Source organism: Salvelinus alpinus, chromosome 9 (assembly GCF_045679555.1).
Source record: "Salvelinus alpinus chromosome 9, SLU_Salpinus.1, whole genome shotgun sequence".
Taxonomy (NCBI): Eukaryota; Metazoa; Chordata; class Actinopteri; order Salmoniformes; family Salmonidae; genus Salvelinus; species Salvelinus alpinus.
In genome coordinates this window covers 20,146,631-20,173,283 of record NC_092094.1, presented here as the reverse complement: position 1 = coordinate 20,173,283, position 26,653 = coordinate 20,146,631, and the positions used below count along the sequence as shown (strand labels likewise).

At 43.4% G+C, this 26,653-nt stretch overlaps 1 protein-coding gene across 1 annotated transcript in view; it reads left to right on the top strand.

The window, feature by feature from the left end:
* LOC139584482 (protein O-mannosyl-transferase TMTC2-like) overlaps positions 1 to 26,653 on the top strand; it is a 159,482-nt gene that overhangs the window by 118,184 nt on the left and 14,645 nt on the right. The window contains exons 3-11 of the mRNA XM_071416398.1: positions 991 to 1,837; positions 4,014 to 4,128; positions 4,797 to 4,882; positions 6,294 to 6,478; positions 7,082 to 7,160; positions 9,571 to 9,692; positions 18,466 to 18,547; positions 19,988 to 20,102; positions 24,319 to 24,382. Of these exons, the coding sequence (XP_071272499.1) occupies positions 991 to 1,837; positions 4,014 to 4,128; positions 4,797 to 4,882; positions 6,294 to 6,478; positions 7,082 to 7,160; positions 9,571 to 9,692; positions 18,466 to 18,547; positions 19,988 to 20,102; positions 24,319 to 24,382 (1,695 nt within the window). The remainder of the gene's footprint in view (positions 1 to 990; positions 1,838 to 4,013; positions 4,129 to 4,796; positions 4,883 to 6,293; positions 6,479 to 7,081; positions 7,161 to 9,570; positions 9,693 to 18,465; positions 18,548 to 19,987; positions 20,103 to 24,318; positions 24,383 to 26,653) is intronic.

The following is a 26,653-nucleotide window of genomic DNA, read 5'->3' as shown; positions in this document are numbered from 1 at the left end:
CTAGCCTCATTGTTGTGTACTGTACCAGTATGAGATCATCCTCCCTTGAATACAGAGCACCACTGCAGGGCACAAATGGATGTTGCCCTGCATGTATTAGCTGACAATATTTTGGAAGGGAAGCCATAAAGATTTCTTAGCAGTAGTGTGACTTCCAAAATAAACCCAGTAAGAAAAACTAGTTGATCCTACAGCAGGAACAGTTCTATTGGGAACAATATAGGCCAGGTTTTTTTCTGCACTCCCACAAACGTGCACAAGTTTCAAACACTCAATACTTCATAATCATTTCCATGCAGGAGTTTCAGAAAGTGTTTAATATCGAGCCTGCATTATGATGAATAGGACTGTCTATTGGCCTGTATTCTGGTGTTTATTTAGTCATGTCTAAGGCCAGGTGCGTGAGGAGAAAGATAACACAGAATAAGGGAATGCTATGATGTAAGACCACATTTTCTCAGCAACAGTCAATGAATCCAGTATAGCCGTGATTATTTTGGCTTGAATCAAAGACAAAGTCACAGGGCATTTTTCCCCTTTCTTTTTTGATTTGTTTTGGTTTATAAGCCCCAGTAACAAAGACATTCACGGTTAACTGATATCTTCCTGTTCATGGGTATTCAAAACCCCACATCACAGCCAAAACATAACAATAAAATCAATTGTAGTTGACTTTCCTTGCAATGCATTCTAAATCTGCAGGCTAACACTTGGCTGGACAAATAGTGCATGAACACAGCTTTTGTTCCAGATAACCTTACATAACAGACTCTTGCGTTTTTTCTTCTAAATTACAGTCAATCTTATGCTCGATTTACCAACATGGCCTGGATCAAAATCAAATGCCAAGAGTCAGAAAAATCACCAACCAACCAGAAAACTACTTTGGCCCTAGCGTCTCATAATATTTTTTCTTGCCTTTGCTGCTAGCTTTCCAGTCGATTGCCGTTCCTCCTAGTTTCAGCTCTGTTGTTGTTTTCTCTCTTCTAGAGGAGGAACGTCCACCTGCTGTTGAGTGTGTTGCTGTTGGCTGCCTGGGGGGCTGTTCTGCTGGCATACCGCCTCTACTGGATGGGTAACAAACCGCCCAACTTCTCCAACTCAGACAACCCAGCGGGGGACTCCCCATCCCTCCTCACTCGGACTCTAACCTTCCTCTATCTGCCCGCCGTCAACATGTGGCTTCTCTTGTGCCCAAACACCCTGAGCTTCGATTGGTCTATGGACGCCCTGCCTCTGATCAGAAGCATCGCCGATTGGAGGAACCTTCATACTTTGGCCTTCTATGTGGGACTGCTCCTTCTGGCTTGGTTTGGGCTTCGCACCCGCCAGGTCAAGGGCAAGGAGACCAACGGAAAAGCCCATCATGTAACCAACGGGAACGGGAGGTCCCACACCAATGGACACAGCTGCCACCACCCCGATGTTTCCAACCACACAAACTCTGAAACAGAGCCTCACACTGCTAGTGCACAGAACGGTACCAAAAAGCACTACATCACCAGGACTCCACTGCCCACCACTGAAAACGTAGTGGTGTTCTCCTTGGGCCTATTGGCCGTCCCTTTCCTCCCTGCCACCAACCTGTTCTTCTACGTGGGCTTTGTGATAGCAGAGAGGGTACTGTACATCCCCAGTATGGGCTTCTGTCTGCTGCTGGCGGTGGGGCTGAGGGCCCTGTACGTACGGCTGAGGTGGAGCTCCTCCAGGACTGTGGTGGTGTACTGTAGCGTTGCCCTGGTCCTACTGTTTGGGGTTAAAACAGTGCTGAGGAACCAAGACTGGCAGAACGAGGAGATGCTCTACAAGTCAGGAATATACTTTAACCCTGCTAAAGGTAATACACAGACAGATCGACACACACAGACACACTCCCTCACTCACACACTCACACAACATTTCAGACTATGACGTTTCTATAGCCTGAGTGTGATTTTAAAAGGTGTTCAACAGGCTAGTGTGTGTCATGTCAGATGAGCTTTCATGACTTCTGCACTGAATAATGTAGCTTAGAGCTGCCTGAAAAAGGTCCTACTTAGACAGCCTTCTTCACTTTAACATTCTCACATAATATATTTACAGGTTGACTGTATGACCTAAAGTAGCATCACGTTAAGTGATAGCTACTTCCTGGGATTGAACGAAAGTGTGATTTTCAAGATGTAATAAAAAAATATATATAAGTCAGTTAAGAACAAATTCTTATTTACAATGACGGCCTACCCCGGACAATGCTGGGCCAATTGTGCGCCGCCCTATGGGATTCCCAATCACGGCCAGTTGTGATACAGCCTGGAATCAAACCAGGGTCTGTAGTGACACCTCTTGCACTGAGATGCAGTGCCTTAGACCGATGCACCACTCGGGAGCTCATGAGGATGCATGAGTGTTAAGTGCTACCTGTTAAATTGTTTACAGTATGTCTACTTCCAGACAGTTTATCCTCTCCAGGCAGTATATCATGGCTGAAGGACCTTTCAACACAAGGCCTCCATTGTAAACCTACTAAATCCCTCACTATGGGCAGACTACAGTTTCTCTCCTTTTTACTTTTGGAGGGCATCTTCACTGACATCCCTGCTTGACTGGCAATGAGGGGAAACTAGAATACTTGAATAATCAAACATTCAAATTCAGGGTCATCCAAAGATAATACTGAATAACTAGTAGTGTACTAGTGTTATTCTTGAGATAGTGATCCCGGGCTAGGGACAGATGTAACGGCAGGACATGTTGCGGCAGCTATGTTCCTTCCCTGGCTCACTGTCCTCATACCATTTGTGAGTCTGAAATAGTGACACGCTCGTTAAGCATTGAGAATGAGTTCTGTGAGAAAACACAGTAAAAGAGACCTAACAAATTCACAGTGGATGGTAACACCACTTAGAACATTTTCTGTTCTAGCATATTTATTTTTAAATGTTTAATATTGTGTTTCCAATAAAGTTCTTGTCTTTATTTCTCTGCTTGGCTTTGCTAATATTGAATTTGAGACTTTTGGGATATCTCACTCAAATGCCTTAACTAATAAATAATGCACAGCTCAAAGGGGCCTTTGGCATATGTGAGCACTCGATACATTTGAATGAAATGCTACACGGGTAACCCGGTAACTACTATAAGCTCTATTTTACTTTCCCCTCCTATACAGCCATCAGGAGAACAAGAAGAAACCGTGTCTAAGGGAAAGATTTTTCTCTGTCAGGCCTGTTCACAGTGCTCATACTGTTGCCCCAGTGTGCCCTGGCTTCAGCTGTACTGTATGTAGACACAGTTAAATAGTGTATAAGCCCATATGTATACATGATGGATTCCAACTGCCCATACTAAGCAGTATGGATTTAGTTTTCAAGCTAAAATATTGAAGGGAAACACTATTTAGTCAATTTGGTTGTCAGGCTATGTGCATTTTCCTCTATATGTGAGGTAAAGCATTAATCGATGAAGATGTAGGAAAATAGAATATATAATTACCACTTGACAACTGAAAATTGTCTACCAGATTAATTCCTATAATTTTAACTATTATAACATTTCAAGACCCAATTTACCTGTCAATTAATCTGCAATCCATTTTACAGTAATGCCATTAATCTACTATGGAGTGTCAGGGTGAGCCATTGTTTTCTTCTTTTTCTGTTAGGGAATAATTGGGCTCTTTGACACACTAACTCCCAGGTGTGCCATCAACTCTATCTGTCCTCAGTCTCTAAGCCCAGTAGTTCAGTAGCAGCAGATATGCCCTCTGTTTTAGCCTGCACAATGTCCTCTGAGGAGGGTCAAAACCAGCCTGGTCCCAGATCAGTTTGTACTGTCTTACCAACTCTATACATAGCCTATGTTCATTGTTTGACTTGACATTTGACATGATGAGGCAAGACAGTACAAATAGATCTGGGACCAGGCTAGATAACAAACCGTAAACCCAGGAAGTGATAGTGTGTCCAAAAGGGGCGGGCAGCCATGTTGGTTGACCCTGTTAACCTTAATTACTTTATTCCTCCCTCTATCAGCATGGGGCAACCTTGGGAATGTCCTGAAGAACCAGGGCAAGATGGCGGAGGCGGAGCAGGCATACAGGAATGCCCTCTACTACCGCAGGAACATGGCAGACATGCTGTATAACCTGTGAGTGTCTATAGACTCTGTATGCATACATGAGCAGGACTGTCTCTCCTTACACACACACACACACACACACACACACACACACACACACACACACACACACACACACACACACACACACACACACACACACACACACACACACACACACACGCACACGCAGGGGCGGACTGGCCATCTGGCATTTCGGGCAAATGCCAGATGGGCTGGTCCATTTTTTGCCTCGAGGGGAAAAAAAGGGCCGATGTGTTACAAATACGGGGCCGATTTCTGGCTCCAGTCTGTTCCGGCACACACGACTGTCTAATGATCAGTGGTCTTCACAGAGAGATAATGGTGCTTTGTATTCCCCTGGGTGCTGTTTCTGTGACAGTAGGTTATTAATCATGCTGTGTCAGCCTGAGGGGAGGACAACAGGAAGCACACACTCAATACTCAACACTAGCCCCAAGGGCTTTAGATGTTACTCAACAGATCCTTAGATTATTTAAAGAATTAGATTGTTTAGAACAGAACTAGAGATTTGGTAGCACTACATTTTACAGTACTGTATTTACTAGGAAACTGTATTACATTTAGTTGTCTTATGTTATGTTATTCAGTCTTAACAGACACACACTTCTGTTGTGATTTGTAACCATGAGAGTCCTTAACTTTCTCTGTTACAGTGGTTTGCTGCTACAAGAAAACAACAAGTTCTCTGAGGCACTCCACTACTATAAGCTGGCCATTGGGAGCAGGCCAACTCTGGCTTGTAAGTACCACCGCTCTTTTTATTGACAATTTCAAACTCTTGTGTTTGCACAGCGCAGGTGTCCAGGCATCTGCCAATGGGGGAGGGAGGGCACAGACAAGCTTGCTCCATTACTGGATGAATGATTGAACACAGCCTGTAGATTGGTGTTCAAGGACCACTCATGTCAACAGATTCAATTATTACACAATTGTATTTATTATGAATCCAGTTCAAAGTCAGAGCCTCTCCCTCTCCCCCTTTCTCCCTCTCCCCCTTTCTCCCTCTCCCCTTTCTCCCTCTCTCCCCCTTTCTCCATCTCCCCCTTTCTCCCTGTCCCCTTTCTCCCTCTCTCCCTCTCCCCCTTTCTCCCTCTTTCTCCCCTTTCTCCATCTCTCCCTCTCTCCATCTCTCCCTCTCTCCATTTCTCCCTCTCTCTCCTTCTCTCCTTATCCCCCAATGGTGATAGTTTTCCTTGAGTCTTACCTTGAGGAAACTCTTTCAAGCATGCTTCCTGCTAGCTCATTACTGTATCAGTAAGGTTCAGCTGTCACACTGCCTGCTTAGCAGAAGTCACTCTCACCCTCCACTGGTCATGTGCTAAATTATTCCCCTATAGATTTCTATATTAACTGATCACCGACAAGCGGTGGAGTCCTTTCCTTTGTCTCCCAAAGTGTAATTAATAATTATGAATGTAATCAGATGATGATCACACTTTGTAGTTCCCGTTCATTATGCAATGATGCTATCTGTTACTGCCGATAACTAAATTAATGAGTTACCTAAAGCGGTGGTGGGGGGTAATGGAAGTGAAGGTATGAGAGTCAGTCAGATAATAAAAGTCATTTGTCAAGGTTGTACCATAATTCAGTGTGTTTAGCTGGCAACTGGTACAACGTAGAATCTGTTCATTAACAATTCCAAAGTGGCAGCTTCATGATGATACTCTAATGATATCCAGTTCCATTCCCACTGCTCTCATGTCCATTCTCTTTCAGACACACATCCTTTATGGGAACTGTCTTCAGAAACACTCTAGCCAGGGGTATATATGCAATTTATTCCTACAAAAGGATTGTTGATTGGACCAGTTCACTTTGGATGGATGAAGGACAGAGAGAACGGTGGATAGGGGCTAGGTTGAACTTTAGTCTAGCGTACAGTTCATCTTGGCATGCCGATGTACACATACAGTATTGGTGGAGCAACGACCACCCGATACACTCCCTTCCACATTCCATCCCCATGAGTGTTCAATATGTATTGGCACCCCATGGATGCGGCAGCCAATTGATCCACAGTGGCTGGCCAATTTATTCAGAAAGAAGTTTGATAATGACTAGTTTCAGCCCCATAGAGCCTAATTACTATCTGGCTGCATGTTGATTACGTAATGGATCACCTATATGTCTCTCGTTCCCCCCTGCAGCCGCCTACTTGAACACAGGGATCGTCCTGATGAACCAGGGGCGACTGGACGAAGCCAAGAGGACCTTCCTAACCTGCGCCGACATCCCTGACGAGAACCTGAAGGACCCCCACACCCACAAGAGCTCCGTCACCAGCTGCCTGTACAACCTGGGAAAGCTGCTCCATGAGCTGGGGCACCAGGAGGTAGGATAGGGGAGCAGACAGGGGTGCACACACACACATACACAGGGAGACACACACCAAACATATTCACAGGAACACACACACTAATCATACACCAACAGGTCTAAAAGTGAACCCGTTCTGAGATTGTGGATATTGTCACGAGAAAAGCTCCACTACCCACTGACCTTCTACACTAGTATACCCACTAATTAACCTAACATAGCAGGCGTAAAAGAAAACGCCTGATTGGAGTTCCCGAATATGGTTTTCAGCAGATGAGGAAGCTAGGTTGAATTAGCTGTACCCCGAATACCGGATGCATCCAGTTGTTAGCAACTCCACTAAGCCTACCCACTAAAAGAGCCTAAAGGGAATCACTGCCTCGGGCTTTAGCGAGAGAGAGGCTGTGTGACACTGCACTAGCTCTCTGACTGGCCATGTCAAGGAGAGGATAGATCCTTTCTCCTCCACCAAGTCTTAACCACCTCTTAGTGACCTCTGATTCCATGCTTCCATTCAGCTTGTGAGGGCCCAGGCTGCAGTAGACAAATGACTTGTGGCCCTGGCATGGTTGGCTCCTCGTGCCTAACGGATGGTTCCTTCTGTTTTATTCATTCATAGGAGGCCCTCTCCGTGTATAAAGAAGCAATACAGAAAATGCCAAGACAATTTGCACCTCAGAGCCTCTATAACATGATGGGTAAGTGGCAATTATCTTTCTCTCAAACTAAACACACAAGCTAAGATTTTTTTGTGATGAGAAAAAAGAATGGAATAGAAGATTGGTAGATTGGAGGTGTGGGGGGTACATTTGTAATCATTGTGTCAGCTGTTGGTTGTCAGCTTGGGTCCATGCACTTCTGGCTGAGTTTGTTGAACTTTATTCCACCTGAAGGATTCACAGGATTGAGTTACATTGATTGTGGCCAGGGTCTTGAGCTCGTCAGCTGAGCTATGCTTACAGTAAGCATTACCCCTTAGCCCATATTTGTGTGGCAGAGTGTAGACTCTGCTTAAGGCCGTTGGTTTTAGAGGTGCTCTGTTTTCACAACGTCTTATAAATCTCAAGCCAGGATTGGATGTGTAAACCAGCATCAAAGTCGAGTGTGTGGCTCCAGCTCAACGCTCCCATTGAGGCCCCGATGTTGAGGTTTCCACAGCGGGTTAACGATAATAACTGCGCTCCTCATGTTACAGTCATGTGAAAGCAGCTGCAGACTAAATTGCTGCAGACTAAATTGTGACTTTTGATTTCAAAATGCAATAATTTTCCATTTCAAGTGACCCCCTTAGTACAGTACATTCACCAGTGGAGTCAAATTCAGCTTGACAGAGGTGCTGAGAAATCGTTAGCAAACCGCCTCCCACAGTTTGAAAGCTGTAAGGGCATTAGCAGGGTGGATGTTGCGGCATTTTCCCATATTTCTTGCAGCTGATTTTTACATTACTCTGAGGAGCTGATTTAAATGTTTGGCGCACCTGCTCCTATCTATTTACAATCCAATTCACTTGGGTGCTGCCATTTTGTTTGTCATTCTCAAGAGGGGGAACTTTCGTCAGTGTACATAGCAGTCTGGGTCAAAGTTGGGTCTTTATCTGCCAAAAAAACCCTCCGCTCAAATGGGCAATGGAATGTTCCACTAGATGTGATTTTCAACTCCTTGGAAATTGTGTCACTAACTATTTTATGTCCATGTCTGTGCTTCCTCATAGACCTCCATCTGAATCTGATGGTAGACTAGAGAGGCACAAAGCCCGTTTGACCACACTCAGTCTTCTGCTGTTACTAGCTCTGCGTTACACCATGTCTGACAAATATGTAGATAAAGCGATTCATGTTGCCCTTATCATAATCATAACAGTCAATGTACAGTATTATATTAGCTGCTGGAAAGGAAATACATGAAGTCTGGGTATTCTGTAACCCAACTAGGACATACAGTAAATGTTTCTGCTTATGCAGAACAATTTGAAAGATATCTACTCCAACATAAAGCTGGCTTTCCTTGGATACTTTATATACTTGCTTACAAAAGACTGCATTAACTCTGATCCTTATCATGAGCAAAAATGGAAGTGGGGTCTTATATTTGATACCACTACATGCTTTACCCTGTATTTAGAGGTATATTAAAAGGTCTATTACAGGCCATTGCTAATGAAGAACAGGGGGGACGTCTGTTGATCGTCTCAGAGGTCAGCAGGTCAACATTCATCACCAGACACCTGTTGTTTCGCTCCTGTTTCTTATCAATGGAAATGATTCGCCATAATCCCCAATTTATTATCTAACTTCAATTAGCACTCCTCTCAAAAACGAAAAAAATATATAAGACCCCTGTTACAGGTTCATGAGAAACTTATCGCAGTCACGTCCCCTATCCCAGTATTATTCCTGTGACCATTACATTTAAAGCATTGTTTTGGCTTGTGTTTTCCCCAATTACCCGACTATGTCGTAAAATGCAGTTATAATTGGTGTCGGGGCAGGAGAGAGGAAGAAAGAGGGACTGTTTGTTCAGGTGGGGGTAAAGTCTTCAAGGCTGGACGAGGTATCAGATACTGTCTGAAGAATTAGGAAGGGTGTTTCTACACATGTCATCAGCAACATATCAGACAATCAGCTCAGGCCAGTCATAGCAAAGGATTGAGTCAGGCCCATGTCTGTTCTCCTACTCTGAAGTACTTTAGACATCCCAAAGAACTCCATCCAACTAACACATGGGGGATCTGAAAATATACCTTAGTTCGATTACTATTTTTATAGGATTGTTGCTGAGCAGGTATTATCAGTTTGTTATAGGATAGAGGATATTAATAAAACATATTGTGATCCTATCTAGGCTTTTAGTGGGACACTATTCAACTGATGCAGACAAATTCAAAAGCCGTCCTTTGCTTTGCGATTTTGTTATGACCCTAGTCCTAGTAAAAGGTCCTTTAGCTAATAAAACACGAGTTTGGTATCGGGTTTCAAAGTGCACTGAAGTGATGGCAGGCCTTTCTGCATGACTACCCTAGCTGTCATTGGATTCCTTAGTAAGACAATGGGAAGACGTGTGGTTCCTTAACCTCTGAACCTTGACCTGACGCCTCACTTCCCCTCACAGGTGAGGCCTACATGAGACTGAACAAGCTGACCGAGGCCAAGCACTGGTACAGAGAGTCCCTGAGAGCCAAGCCAGACCACATCCCAGCACACTTGACCTATGGCAAACTCCTGGCCCTCACGGTAACTTATTCATCATCATCATCATCTTCCTCCTCCTCCTTCTCTTCTTGGCTTTCGTATTCTTATTCAGCTCTGCAAGTAGCCTGAGAGTGTGCATGCAGATAATCAATTGCATGTGTGTGTGTGTGTGGGGGGGGGGATCACATTGAGTTTCTCAAGGTGCCCTATCGTCCTGTGGGGATAGCTTCCTGATTGAAACTGATGTCACGGCTGCCCTGTGTTTTTAAAATCTGTTACCAAATCCCATGACTGATTCTTTACAACTGCCTAAACCGGCACTCCATATTGAACCCTAATCAGTTTCACTAACACAGGTTGCAAATGGCTCCAGCTAACTAACCAGCCCCTGCAACACATTAGCCCTGAAGGACTGATCTGATGTGGATCCTCCTCTAACTCCGGACCCTACTGCCTTCTGGGCCTCCAGGGCCTTCCGACTACTCAGATGCTATTCACCAAGGTCACGTAGTTGACCTGGGTTGGACTAAGAGGAGAAAGGCTGGTTTGTGTGCTAGGGGTAATTCACTCCACAGGGTCCCAGACAAAGACAAAGAGCACATTTATCTTTGTCAATCACTCGTTTACCTTTCTAGGGAATAATGGCTGTAGATGAACATGATCTTTCTCCATATTGACCACCTTGCCAGATGTATTTCCCTGTCTGTAGTCAGTGAGTGGTGGTCAGTTTAACAGCTTAGCAGGCATTTAAGGGAAAAGCTGACATGAACTGGTCTCTTAACAAGAGCCATTAGATACAATCTCTGAAAGGTAGATTTGTCTCATCATTACACCAGGGGAACAACAATATACAATAGAAGAAGAAAAACTTCCCTTGAGTGAGCAGGCAAGGGAAAACACACTGGAGAGTGAAGTAGAGTTGTTTTAGTAAAGAAAGGGATATTGATTTAGAGGAAAGCAGGGAGTTCCGAGCTCATGCCTGTATTCCTCTTCTCTCGATCATCCCTGGAACACAAGTGACGTCATCAGAGTGCGCGGCTCAACACTATGCAGGAAACACTCGTTTTGTTATTTTTGACTAAAACATAACCAATATTCATTAAATATAAATACCGAACTTGTTTTTGCATGTATTCCATGACGCGGTTAGCTTTTAACAGCTGGGACCGCTATTTCTTGTCCCGGAATCCCTCTTAACAGACAGCCTGCTTAACAGAGCCGCTAAGCTGCTAGCCATCAAGCTAATGAAGTTAGTCCCAGATGAGTTTTGCAATTGGAAATAAATGAACGGTTCCAGCACTGTAGATACAGATACAAACAACGAGTAGTATCGCCGTCCTGGAGCCTGATCTTCCAGCACTTTTGTCGCTGGGGGTACCTGTGTCTGCGACCGGAGTGCCTACTATTACGATTTCGAAGTCGACGTCAGCAAACCTTCCGTTCCTGCTCTGGATCGAGCGGGGCTTCTCAATTTGTCGGAGGCCTGCACCAGTCCCGGGAGCAACGGGCTCAAGTTATCCTGCCTCTCACCCATCCAGAAAGGGTTCTCTGAATCCTGTGAATGAAGCGTGGGAGTGGTCGGATTTCCTCGTCCTTCTCGCCAGCCATGATTTTGGGCAGCTCCATGGTTAGAAATATGACCGTTCCTGGTGCAAAAACATCCTATCCCGGAGCTCGAGTAAATGACATTACTAAGCTGCTCCTGAATGTACTACGTCGGGACATGGAAATCGATTCTATCATAGTCCATGTGGGTTTTAATGACATTATGAAGGGCAGTTGAAACTGGATTTTAAAGAGCTGATTGACGCCCTGCTAGACACTAATAAAAGACCCATCATATCTGGCCCTGTGCCCTCTCTGAATCATATCTGGCCCTGTGCCCTCTCTGAATCATATCTGGCCCTGTGCCCTCTCTGAATCATATCTGGCCCTGTGCCCTCTCTGAATCATATCTGGCCCTGTGCCCTCTCTGAATCATATCTGGCCCTGTGCCCTCTCTGAATCATATCTGGATCTGTGCCCTCTCTGAATCATATCTGGATCTGTGCCCTCTCTGAATCATATCTGGCCCTGTGCCCTCTCTGAATCATATCTGGCCCTGTGCCCTCTCTGAATCATATCTGGATCTGTGCCCTCTCTGAATCATATCTGGATCTGTGCCCTCTCTGAATCATATCTGGCCCTGTGCCCTCTCTGAATCATATCTGGCCCTGTGCCCTCTCTGAATCATATCTGGCCCTGTGCCCTCTCTGAATTGTGGCATTGAGCGCTTTAGCAGGATTCTTTCTCTTCACAACTGGCTAAGTGATTATTGCAGCTCAATGGGTGTAACTTTCATTGACAATTTCAATACCTTTTGGAAACAAAACACATTTTATAAGGAGGATGAGATCCACCCAAATCATTTGGGTTCCTGGATCCTTTCACAGTATTATAAAGCTGCATTGAGACAATGGCTTATCAATGACCCAAGCCCAGCTCAGTTAATCTCTACCATTGTGACGCTGAGTTGTCATAATGCTTCAGCAAATGTACATTATACCAGGGGCGTTGGTAGACACAATGTAAGTAATCTAATTTATGTTCCTCTAACTAACCTCTGCTGATCCTACAGCTATTGTATGCAGTAATCATGTGCCTATGAACCAGAGTTATAACTGTTAGCACTGAGGCGGTGTGCCCTAGTAGGAAGTCCACTGTGTGCAGCTCACCCTGCACAAACATAAATAAGATGTGAATATCTATTTCTGCTAAGCTTCCCAGTAAAGCAATGAAAACAAGTAAGCATCCCAGAAGAAAAGTTCTCAAAATAGCCCACGTTAACATATGTAGGTTCATGAAATCAATAATTTGCTAGGTACAGATGACATTCATATTCTGACAATGTTTAGAAATCACTTAGATAATACCTTTCATGATACAGTGGTAGCAATAAAAGGTTATAAAATGTACAGGAATGCCAATGGTGGAGGTGTTGCTGTTTTATATTCAGAACCACATTTCTGTAAAGCTTAGAGAGGATCTCATGTTAAATAGTGTTGAAGTAATATGGCTACAGGTTCATCTGCCTCACCTAAAGCCCATTCTTATGGGAAGCTGCTATAGACCACCAAGTGCTAACAGTCAGTATCTGGATAACATTTGTGAAATGATTGATAATGTATGTGATATCAACAGAGAGGTGTATTTTCTGGGTGATTTTAAATATTGACTGGCTTTCATCAAGCTGCCCACTCAAGAAATAGCTTCAAACTGTAACCAGTGCCTGCAACCTAGTTCAGGTTATCAGTCAACCTACCAGGGTAGTTACCAACAGCACATGCGTGAAATCATCATCATGTATTGATCACATCTTTACTAATGCTGCAGAAATGTGCTTGAAAGCAGTATCTAGATCCATTGAATGTAGTGATCACAATATAGTAGGTATATCTAGGGAAACCAAAGTTCCAAAGGCTGGGCCTAATATAGTGTATAAGAGGTCATACAATACATTTTGTAGCGATTCCTATGTTGATGTAAAGAGTATTTGTTGGTCCGTGGTGTGTAATGATAAGCAAACAGACGCTGCACTTGACACATTTATGAAATTGCTTATTCCAGTTACTAATAAACATGCAGCCATTAAGAAAGTTACTCTAAAAACGATTAAATCCCTGTGGATTGATGAGGAATTGAAAAGTTGTATGGTTGAGAGGGATGAGGTAAAGGAATGGCAAATAAGTCTGTCCGCACAACCGATTGGCAAACGTATTGCAAATTGAGAAATCATGTGACGAAATGTAATAAAAAGAAGAAGAAACTACACTATGAAACCAAGGTAAATGACAAAAAGAATGATAGTAAAAAGCTTTGGAACACCTTAAATTACATTTTGGGAAATAAGGCAAACTCAGCTCCATCATTCATTGAATCAGATGGCTCATTCATCACAACAATGACTGATATTGACAACTACTTTAATGATTTTTTCATAGGCAAGATTAGCAAACTTAGGCATGACATGCCAGCAACAGACGCTGACACTACACATCCAAGTATATCTGACCAATTTATGAAAGACAAGTGTTGTAATTTTTAATTCCGTAAAGTAAGTGTGGAAGAGGTGTTTTTTTGTTGTCTATCAACAATGACAAGCCACCGGGGTCTGACAACTTGGATGGAAAATTACTGAGGATAATAGCGGACGATATTGCCACTCCTATTTGCTATATTTTCAATTTAAACCAACTTGAAAATGTGTGTCCCCAGGCCAGGAGGGAAGCAAAAGTAATTCCGCTACCTAAGAATAGTAAAGCCCCCTTTACTGGCTCAAATAGCTGACCAATCAGTCTGTTACCAAACCTTAGTAAACTTTTGGAAAAAATTGTGTTTCACCAGAAACAATGCTATTTTATAGTAAACAATTTGACAACAGACTTTCAGCACGCTTGTAGGGAAGCACATTCAACAAGTATAGCATACAAATGAGGAATTGATGATAAAAGAGATTGTTGGGGCTGTTTTGTTACACTTCAGTGCGGGTTTTGACATTATCGATCAAAGTCTGCTGCTGGAAAAATGTATGTGTTATGGCTTTACACCCCCTGCTATATATAAATAGTTACCTGTCTAACAGAACACAGAGAGTGTTCTTTAATGGAAGCCTCTCCAACATAATCCAGGTAGAATCAGGATTTCCCCAAGGCAGCTATCGATGCCCCTTACTTTTTTCAATCTTTACTAACAACATGAGTAAAGCCAGGCTGTCTATGTATGCGGATGACTCAACATTCTACACGTCAGCTACTACAGCGACTGAAATGACTGCAACACTTAACAAAGAGCTACAGTTAGTTTCAGAGTGGGTGGAAAGGAATAAGTTAGTCCTAAATATTTCTAAAACTTAAAGCATTGTATTTGGGACAAATCATTCACTAAACCCTAAACCTCAACTAAATCTTGTAATAAATAATGTGGAAATTGAGCAAGTTCAAGTGACTAAACTGCTTGGAGTAATCCTGGATTACTGTCATGATAAAAACATATTGATACAACAGTAGCTAAGATGGGGAGAAGTCTGTCCATAATAAAGCGCTACTCTACCTTCTTAACAGCACTATCAACAAAGCAGGTTTTACAGGCCCTAGTTTTGTCGCACCTGGACTACTGTTCAGTCGTGTGGTCAGGTGCCACAAAAGGGACTTGCATTTGGCTCAGAACGTGCTGCCTTGGATGTACACAGAGAGCTAACATTAATAATATGCATGTCAATCTTTCCCGGCTCAAAGTGGAGGAGAGATTGACTTCATCACCACTTGTATTTATGAGAGGTATTGACATGTTGAATGCACCAAGCTGTCTGTTTGAACTACTGTCGCACAGCTCGGACACCCATGCATACCCCACGAGACATGCCACAAGAGGTCTCTTCACTGTCCCCAACTCCAGAACAGACTATGGGAGGCGCCCAGTACTACATAAAGCCATGACTACATGGAACTCTATTCCACATCAAGAAACTGATGCAAGCAGTAAAATTAGATTTAAAAAATAGATAAAAATACACCTTATGGAACAGCGGGAACTGTGAAGCAACACAAACATAGGCACAGGCACATGCATACATACACACGATAACATATGCACTATACACACACATACACATGGATGTTGTATTGTAGATATGTGGTAGTGGTGGAGTAGGGGCCTGAGTGCACACAGTGTGTTGTGAAATCTGTGAATGTATTGTAATGATTTTAAAATTGTGTAAACTGCCTTCATTTTGCTGGACCCCAGGAAGAGGAGCTGCTGCCTTGACAGCAGCTTACGGGGATCCATAATAAATACAAATACCAATACAAATCTCAGGCAGAGATCAACAATGGTTTACCCGGGCCTTCTTTCTCCTCTGGGTGTAAATGATGCAACCTCAGGGATGAGGAGAGGAGAGAGCTGTCAGACTTACAGACTCAATAGCCTTGAGATGGTTTTCAAAGAACAGAGCGTAGTGTGAAATGCAGTGGCTCAACCAGTTCTAGCACATATTTGTATCTATGAGGGCCCAGGTGTGTAAGTTGGTAAGAGCTACCTTGAAGATGTTCACTTCACCTTTTACCTCCATCAGCCCCATCGTGACCTCCGGCCTTCCACCATACCACTACCTCTACTGTCTCTTCACTGACGACTGAGTTTAGTCTTGATCAAATACCACACCAGGAAAGTGACCCCCACCTCCACTCCCATACCCTTTACCCCCACTGTGAGTGATGAGGAAACAGCCTTCCTGTCAAGGGTCCTAAGTTCAGATCCTGGCAGGGGATCGTCGGTTGGGGGAGGAGTTGCGCGCATTGGGGGACAGGGTTTGGCGGTGGAGATTGGTGTAGTTCTCCTGCTGGGCTGACCCCTGTGCACCACATCCGGGACCCCCTGCGGGGAGGGGTGTAGCTGAGGGTGGAAATGTGTACCATGGTGGTGGGTGTTATTGAACTCAGTCATTCACAAGTCATTTCCGGGCCTAATCAGATGCAGGCTCCATTCATAATCACCTTGATGGCTGCCAGAGTGGAAGTACACATCTGTTCCACGTCTGATATCACCGGGAGATTAGGGGGTCAACACTAACAATAAGCGCAGTATGTGTGAAAACCAGAGATTTCACCTCCAATAAGTTGATATTGAATAGGAAGTGGATATGGGTGGTGGGAGACAGACAAACAGACAGACAGATAGAAAGACCGACAGAGCTGTTTCTTCCATCCATTCAAACACTGCAGGCTGTCAGGCCATCTATCAGCATTGATCACACATATTTAATAAGAATCTCTCTCTGCTGCTGTTGCTGTGGGCCGATGTGCTGCACAGCCAGTTTAAGAACCTACTAGGATGCATACAAACCGCCACTTTCCCCCCACACACTAAATAATGTTTTGGATACCTGACAGTTGTGAGGGGGAAAGCTAATGAGCTCTAATGTTGAAATTATGATGTTCTTTAGCAGTCTAGACATGAAACTGGATTTCATTGAACAAGCCACTCAGGAATAGAACTCCTCTAAGCCTGATAATGCCAAAATTGGATTCAAAAGATGAGAACATCAACTGGGGCTCATGGGAAATATTATTTTCACATTCTGCAAAGATTTCTTGACAACTTTAATGGAAACATGAGGGAAACAAAGTCTATTGAAACAGGTGCTTCCACACAGGTGTGGTACCTGAGGTAATTAAGCAATTAACATTCCATTATGCTTAGGGTCATGTACGAAAATCCTGGGCAGGCCATTATTTTGGTTACCATGGCTATGCCTCCTTAGAATGACAATGCCCCAATCCACAGAACACAAGAGGTCACTGAATGGTTTGATGAGCATGAAAACGATATAGTCCTCCCAGTCACCAGATCTAAACCCAATTGACTACTTTTGGGAGATTCTGGAGCAGTGTCTGAGAGCGTTTTTTTCACCACCAAACAAAACACAGAATTATGGAATTTCTTGGGTAGAATGGTGTCACATCCCTTCAATAGAGTTCCAGACACTTGTAGAATCTATGCCAAGGTGCATTGAAGCTGTTCTGGCTCGTGGCCCAACGCCCTATTAAGACACTTTATGTTGGTGTTTCCTTTATTTTGGCAGTTACCTGTATGTACCACATGATTCAAATCCACACAAACAATGAGAGCCAGTGCATTAAATTGTCATAACGTGGTTTCCTGACAGGCTTTTTGTTTGAACTTCATTAAATAGATATATGCTAATGTTATGACTATTCCAGCTGCTCCTCAGCTGAGCGCTTTGTACTATTTGTGAATTTGAGCGCATTGAGCTGCATTAAACATATAATTCAATGTTCCATCTCATCAATGGAGAATACACTCAAATATTTACACTTGGAAATTTTTAGTACTTTTTGAGTTATTGAAGGTAAACCCGGTGAAAAATGTATGAGGCACGGAATCATCCAAATCTGATTTCAGTGTTTGGATAAAGGCTTCTTGTTCAAAGCCTTTGCAATTAAAATTAATGAATTGTGTTCATTCTATATAATGTATTTCGTAAACATAATTTATTCTGGTTACTGGCTTATGTAATATTAAGGGAGCTCTTGCCTCTTTTTGTTCATAATGTGAAATGCTGTGGCATTTCATATATTTAGGTTTCTACAGGCTTTAATTGATTAATTGAATCTCTATTGTGATCTTCATCTCCATCAGAGTGCAGCTGACACACAGATAAGACCAGCGTTGTGTGTGTGTGTAAGACAGAGAGAGGCAGCTGTGTTAGCTGGAGCCTTTGTGTGTTAGTTGTAATCTGATCATGCTCTCTGAGGCCCCCGGGGCACTGGCTCCTCTGGACTCCACTGGGCCCCAATCTGTCACTGCTGCTGCTGCCCCTCATCAGGCTCCAGTCCCCCTGTCTGTCACTCCTTGTGTGACGTAACCCAGAACGACTCTACGCACCCTCTCTCAATCTGTGTGTGTGTGTGCACACATTTCTCTCTCTCCCTCTTGTTTCGCTCTCTCTCTTTGTGTGTGTGTTTGTCTCTCTCTCTCTCAGCTGCAGTGGATTAGTCACAGCCTCTGTGTTCAGATATATTTGTACAGATATAAGTGTGTTATTATTAAATGCTCAGACCAGGCAGACAGATGTGCCAAGCATGACATTGTGTACTTTGAGGGTAAATCTTTTTTAGGATGACACAAGGTGTCATATTAAGATTTTATGTTACATTAAGTTTGTGGCTTAGCAAAATCATTATGTATTATAATAAAATGAAAAGCATCTCAACAGCAACAAATACTGACAATTGATTTAATTCCTCTCCCTTCGTAGGGTCAGAAGACTGAAGCAGAGAGGTTCTTTCTGAAGGCCATCCAACTAGACCCCACTAAAGGAAATTGCTATATGCATTACGGTAAGTACTGCCATTCTGGGTCAGTTTCTTTTGATTCACCAACATTATATTAAGGTTATAAATTAAGGAATTATCATGGTCAACACACATCAACACAGTCGTGAAGAGGGCACGACAATGCCTCTTCCCCCTTTAGGAGGCTGAAAAGATTTGGCATGGGACCTCAGATCCTCAAAAAGTTCTACAGCTGCAGCTTTGAGAGCATCTTGACTGGCTGCATCACCACTGGGTATGGCAGCTGCTTGGCATCCGACCACAAGGCGCTACAGAGGGTAGTGCACACGGCCCAGTACGTCACTGTGGCCGAACCCCCTGTCAACCAGGACCTCTATACCAGGCGGTGTCAGAGGAAGGCCCTAAAAATTGCCAGACTCCAGCCACCCAAGTTATAGACTGTTCTCTCTGCTACTGCACAGCAAGCAGTACCGATGCACCAAGTCTGGAACCAACAGGACCCTGAACAGCTTCTAAGACTGCTAAATAGTTAGATAAATAGTTAACCAATAGCTAACCGGAATTTCTGCATTGACACTTTTTTCACTAATCTCTTTTGACTCATCACATATGCTGTTGCTTAACATCCGTTGGTTAGTCACTTTATCCCTACCTATATGTACATTTCTACCTTACTAAAGCATGTGACAAATCACATTTTATTTGATACTAAGTCACTTCAAGTTTCCTCTTTGAAATGTGCGTTTGAGAGGGAGTGCCAGTAGAAGAATTTGTGGTTACATACATTACATTATCATTCGTAAAATGAAATCATTTTTTTCATTTCTTGATATTTGAAGGAATTGCTCTTACATATTCTTAACCACTCCAATAAAATAAGAGTTGACATATTGAAATCTATCCCCTGCCAGTAGTGTTTCTAAGCTGTAGGTGCTCTGCAATACATTGGTAATCAGTCTTTCCTTCACATAAGGCCTGTAGCAAGGTCTACATTCACAGCTATTTAGGAAAATATACTTGGTTTCACCCAGTGGTTTGGGAGCATGGTACAGTAGTGGAGCCCACCAAATTCAACAGACTATTAATTCCTCCCAGTTCGTGGCTCCTTCAGTGGTCCACACTCTAGCGTCATTAGGGAGGTCTACAAAGGCCCTGCTCTACATTTCAGCTGCACCTCAGACGTACAGAACTCAGATCTCCAGCCAGGCCTGACGCACATGTAAGAGAAACATTCCTATCACAACCCTACTAATTGGACAAATGGGCCTGAGTGATGGCCAAAGAGTGATGGTACGCTCCACTCGTATCTTGTGTTTCAGCAAATCACTCTTAGGGCTGACAGAGGCTTGCCTATCTCCCCTGGCCAAAGGCAATATTCCCAGCCACTATTCATCCCTCTCTAGGAATACATCCACACGCCGCGTTTTAACATGGTGTTCCTATTCTCTCTCCTTCCCTTTCCTTTCCCCCTCTGGCTGCTCCCAGGTCAGTTTTTGTTGGAGGAGTCTCGTCTGCTGGAAGCTGCTGAGATGGCGGAGAAGGCAGCTCGTCTGGACAGCGGGGAGTTTGATGTGGTCTTCAGCGCAGCCCACATGCTCAGGTGAGTGTTGGATGGGACAGTCACACTGAGAGGGAGGGGAGGGGACAAGGGCTGGAGGAGGGAGGAGACAAGGGCTGGAGGAGGGAGTAGACAAGGGCTGGGGTAGGGAGGAGACAAGGGCTGGAGGAGGGAGGAGACAAGGGCTGGAGGAGGGAGGAGACAAGGGCTGGAGGAGGGAGGAGACAAGGGCTGGGGGAAGGAGGGAGAGCATCTACTATCTATATGCTTTATTCCAGGGCTTACAGCTCTCCTCTGCCAGTGTGATTTACTTGGCCAGCTGCTGTAATCCCCTTCTCTACTGCAGCGAGCGGTAGCCAGGGAGCTGCCGTCTTGTCTTAGTGCGGCGCGCGGCTACGTGCCTGCCTCTGCTGTTTCTGTCTTATTCATGCGGAGCCAGTTCCAAACCAGAGCAAAGTTCAGCAGCGCGGCGTCTGTCTCACAGCTCTCCTGGAAGCTGCAAGGTGCTGTGTTTCAAGGCACAAGGCGCGAGTGCAAATGTGTAAATAGAGGAACATGCCAATTTAGAATATGCCACACAGACTGAGAGAGGATTACTAGAGCCAACAATATTATATTTCCTAGTTTGGAGATTTCCCTTGTTAAGACTTACCATGGTTAATCAGGGGTTTTCTGTGTGAGGATTACTACTGCTGGCTGTGGGAAATTACGACTACTAAAACAGTTAATGCGATGTCTTGAATCATTGTGCTTCGGGTTCACTTTCTTGACCAAAGACAGAAAGAGGCCATGTCATGCAGCTGTGTATAATGTCTTTATCCAGCTGGTTTTCACAAGGTGTCCCACTGCACAGCGCTATGATCCAGGGGGATGTGCACCACCAGCATCCCAGCCGTCCATGCTTTACAGAGCCTCTTCCAGGGTCAGGACCCCTGGCTGTTAAAGAGGGTCTCAGGCTGGGCTCATTGAGGGACTCCCCACCCCCGTGCTTGCATGGGGTCTCTTTCCTCTGGAACTCATGTTCTTTATGTGTTTGTCTTGGAACCAAGACGTGGAAGGCCCTCGGTTGGTGGGGGATACTAGTGAATCTGAACAGGGGTGGGAGAGGGTGGGGAGGAGTCGACTTTAAGATGTGCAAACCTTCTCTTATTGCTCTCTGGGGCTCTTGGTCTTTGACAAGTTTACTTCCTTGCTATCCATTTCCCCCGGCCTTCTTTAAACAATCAGCACATTATTCCAAACCTTCGTCCGTGTCTACAGATCAGTGGCAGCAGCCAGCAGACGAGGCGAGGCGAAGGAAAAGGAGAGGAAGGTTGGCTGAGTGCTAACTCCCAGGGGAATGTGCTAATGCTGCCCTTTAAGTGCTCAAATCCCTCTGCAAGCCAGGCTGTGTGGTGTCACATCACTGTTCTGGAAACCCAGATCTGTTTGACAGAAGGAACAAGGAACAATTGAGTAACGTTTGTGTAACAAGTGTGTCTTGTTGCACGAGACAGATGGGCTAGATGTCGTTAGTACACAGATCATACACTGGCAGTTGATGCTGAAACAATTAGTTAATTAAGTAATCTGTATTATTTAGATTAAGTGATGTGTAGTGTCAGTCGTGTGATTTGTGTGTCTGTGCGTCTGCACCGGGGTTAATAAAGCACATTTAGATTATTTTCGTTCACTCATTATCCCTATTTTCCCTCTGTCTCTTCCTCTCCGGGCTCTTCTAGTTCTCCTCTCTCCTCTCTTCCCAACAGCTGTATCTCAGAGGACGGGTCTAACCGAAGGCAGAAGTTTAGGTTGTTTTCTCCCATTGTGCTTGTTGTGCTTTCACAACCCACTATCCACAGGCAATCCTTTGCCACACACATTAAATATCTTGTTTGTTTGGTGACAATGGTGTGGCAGTTCTCCAGTCTGATAATGATGTGTTTATAGACCTGAAAATGACATAGAATTAGATTAATTCTTGAGACAATATTCTATTCTGAATATGATTGCCGTTATTGCAACACATGGTCACAGTTAGACAACAAACCCATCTTTGTCATTACTGTACATTTTTTGTAACTTAATATTTTCTGGATTTTTGGTATGGGGCACTATTTAAGTTACTTTTTAAAGGCTATTGATTAAACAGTTCATTGAAGTTAAGCAAATAGTTATTGTTGAGCAAAGAAGTAATACTGCTTGTATGACGGTCATTTAGTGTGAGGCATTTGTTTATTCAACTTGACAAATGATAATTCTTGCTGCTTAAGCTCCATATGTGACCAACATTGCCGTTAAGCCACAGTGGTAATGGCTGGTCAACAGACATGGGGAGTGGATGCTTTCCCAATGAGGTAACACCAGTGGTGGGGTGAATGAGTCTCTATGGTGTGAACTGATATGATATATGTTTTGGACGGACACAACATGATCAAACTCAAGAAGAATGACTGATGTATAGGATCACAGTTTGTCTTCTGCATCTGTCATACTGTATCTCCAGCACTAATGAGGGTGGAGAATCACTGAGACTCATTGAGGATCATTACTCAGTGCAGAGAGTACTGCCTCACTCAAAGAATTATTGATACACTTTAGTTCAAGGCTTTTGTGTAGGAGGTGTGGGAACTGGTGTGTGTCCTCACAACGAAACCTCAAACACCCTGTCTTTATTCAACTCCAGGAAGCAGAGCCCAAACTCAAACCTCTATTAATGGTCTGTTTGTTTTGAAATGAGCCACAAGGGTATCAAGTGTCGTTTCTTGGAGACATTTGTTTTTGTATGTATATTTAGTTTAGTTTAACCGTCCTAAGAATACACAATGACCCGTTCTCTTACCTTATGAAGTACATACTGTTTTAGCATCTCAAATGTGATTGACTGATTTGGCAGAATTAACATTTCATGAGGGGAAAGCCCTACAGCTGAAATTGGGGTGAATTAAATGTCATTGTCGGGTGCTGGATAGAACTGTTTTTGCTATGATTAGAATCACATGCTGTATGCTAATAATGCAGACTGACATAAGATTAAGATAGCACATTTACCAAAACTGCTTCTCTTGCCTCAATCATGTCATATTGTGATGACACTTCAACAGGAATAGGACAGCACGTATGCTCTACGGTATGACATGTAGCTCAGGTATTAGCTCTATTGACATCCTATGAGATTTCGTTCTGGGTTTAGAGACTACTCAGGTATGGTGTTGTCATGCTAGTTGTGGAATATGAAAATGTCTGTATATCGCTGCCATATGGAGGAGGATACCTTAATAAGATCAGACAGGCTTAATGGAAGCCCAGTTCAGTTCAGATGGTCTCACTTTCATCATTACGACTCAGGGCTCCGGAGCCAGCCGTCCTTGACTCCGTCCTTGACTGTGTCAAAGTTAAACTCTTTGCAATGAGACAATTGCTACCATCAGTGAAATGCAGCTGCAGGTTGTAAAAATTATTCCTGGTTTATAGGAATATGAATAAACGGAAAAGCTCTTGGCCAAAGGGAAAGAGTCACACAGTCAGGTACGATGGTAATCTAAGCGTACTGGCGTGGTGTATTGTACACGGAGATGAGCATATGGAAGACATTCTTGTTTTGACTGGAGTTCTTATTGGAGCGTCTACAGACTTTAAATACTTGTAGTCTTCTGGGATTCGCAGGAGGACCATCTGTCTAGAGGTGCCTTTACCTTAAAATATGTTTTTCACTGTCTTTCATTGTATGATTTGTTGTATTTGTGGCGTCCTTTACAATTTGATTAGATATGATAATCGTATGTGCTCAATGTTTTTGTAAGAAATACTTGAAACGTGCAAATTATTTGACATGGAATTTTGTGACTATCTTCTTCCTAGGCCTCAAATCCTCCCAACCCCACTGACCTTCAGTACCAAAAACAACAGATATTTTTACACAGAAGACAGGGGACTCGCCTTTGAAGTTATATTTGTTCTTACTAAGGCAGTGGTTGATGAGAAGCCTATTTTAATGACACACAGGTCAAAGCTCATGACACAAAGGTCACAACCCCGGATATAATGAAAACAACCAGGGCATGCTGTACACCACTCAGCATGGGGTGCTGTCTGCTGTAAGGCCTGGAAACAAACTGCCTGTTTCATTGACTCCTCTAATTTCGACATGGCATTCTCTCCTCAGCCTGTCCTCACTGACCCCGGAGCAGCAGTAAACAGACAGAGGTCAAGGTCTCCTCTGAACCCTCTGAAGTTCGAAGAAATAAGTGATGATTGTTTTTTTTGCTTTCCTTTGCAGACAAGCCAGTCTCAATGACGCAGCCGAGAAGTATTACGGACGGGCAGCCAGCATAAGACCCAACGTGAGTATATCAACCTTTAATCACCCTTTATTACTCAACATGGACACTGAATCACTGGCTGGGTGGCTCTCTGGCCAATCACTGGCTAGGTGGCTCTGTGGCCGGTGGCTCTTTGGCCAATCACTGGCTGGGTGGCTCTCTGGCCGGTGGCTCTTTGGCCAATCACTGGCTGGGTGGCTGTTTGGCCAATCACTGGTTGGGTGGCTCTCTGGACAATCACTGGCTAAATGACTCTCTGGGCAATCACTGGCTATGTGGCTCTCTGGCCAATCACTGGCTGGGTGGCACTCTGGCCAATCACTGTCTTGCCTGTTTCCTCATAATGGCCTTTATTGTCAAAAGAGTCATCGGAGTTTCGAGAAAGACATGGGTTAAGTTGTCCTGAGCTGTAAGGTTTGTGTGTGCAGCATCAATCAGGGACTTCAAAGGAGGGGCCAGGGCCATTTTAGGGTGGTCAGATTGAAAGGAATAATGATAATAACACTTAGTCACAGGACTTTGGTGTGTGGATAATGAATAGACCCAAATAGTTGAGTAGGCTATCGTTTGACAACACAGATTTGACTTTGTTTGAACTGCAGTGGGGGAAAGAATGTTTTGCTTCTGTGGTCTTAATGTTAGTTCCTGATTGAAAGAATTCACTTGTCAAGGAACAATCAAAGTGTGTCTGGATAGTGTCAACCGACATTGATGTTTGATTCAGCCAACGGAAATGTTTCCTGTAGATACAAACGTACAAAATACACAATTTACACGGTTTACCCACTATGTTTATGTAATGGTAGTGAGTAAAAACTTTGATTATTTGTTTGAATGCATTCAAATATATGTCTGGCTTCAATGGACTATCTTGTATTTATGAGTCTCAAACTCCCACCCTCTTAGAGCAGCACAATCCTCATTATTGTCATAGTTCAGCTAAATGCATTGATAGAGACCGTACACCAAAGAATGGGAAGGTAAAGTGTGAAACTCATTTCCATAACTCAGTGCTACTAATAGTATAGACCCCCAGACAGTCCCCGCTGTGAAGACACTGTGATTGTTGTATAGTAACACAGTTATTCTATTTATTTTATATTTTATTTAACCTTTATTTAACCAGGCATGTCAATTAAGAACTAATTCATATTCACAATGATGTTCTACCACAGCAAACTGGAAAAAGGAAAGAGCATAATGTAGTTGGTGTTGAAGCGATGCAAGCTATCCAACCTTACTGGTAAAAATTCTATCTATAATTACAAAGTGTGAGAACCACAATAAGGTCAGAACATTGGCTGAGATCAGAGCAATATATTTAGAGAGTTAGGCCACATTTTAGAATATTTTTCTGATTCTATACATTCCGTTACATAGTATTGTTTAAATATTGTAATATCCCCATGTAATGTTAATGGGGAGCTAACATGGCTGCCATAGACTGTTGTAGTGTCATGTAAATGGATCATCATGCAGAAACAACATTGGCCCAACTGTCTAAATAGGTTGTTATCAGTAAAACATCACAATAAGGTGCACAGTGTTTTGCCTGCTGGGGGGCTATCTAGCTAATAACAGATCACGTCAATATGGCTAGTTAACAAGCTAACTTTCAGGGGATAAACTAGATGGCTATATGGCTCAAATATCGTTTCATTTGCTTGCCATCTAGTGGTAATGACATTAGTCCGACTGACAACTTTACCAGGACGAGGACTTGCCGATGTCAAGCTCTTTCCAAAAGCCTAATCTCTAATGAAGCAAGCTAAATGACACATGTTGCTTAGCTACATGGATAGGCTACCCTCACGTATCTGAAAATACATGATCAATTGATGTTTAGTGATCATAAAAAGCATGCAGTTACTTGCTGTATAACTCTGATGATAGAGCTAAATGTGGAATGCTCTTCAAGATATTATGATATTAAAACCAAATAGTCATAACATTTATTTAACAATCCCTTGAAAACAGTATGTAGTTGTCAATGGTTTTAGTCGAGCTGGGGGTTTCCTTTCCCCACAGCAGCCAAATTGAATGCTCTGCACCCGTATTGTGACATTCTATTGATAATGAGCTATACATGGCTCTGGCTATATTTTTGCCCTCGGAGCAGCAAGATGATTGGCTTTCCAATGTACTTGTCTATTTCAGGAACAGATCATCATTATAATATTTACATTTTAGTCTCTTGGCATCCACAAATATGTAAACATGCATTTGATGCATCCAAGTCCAAAAACAGAGGCTGTTTCAGCCCAATGTGGTCACATTGTTGGGATGCCTCCC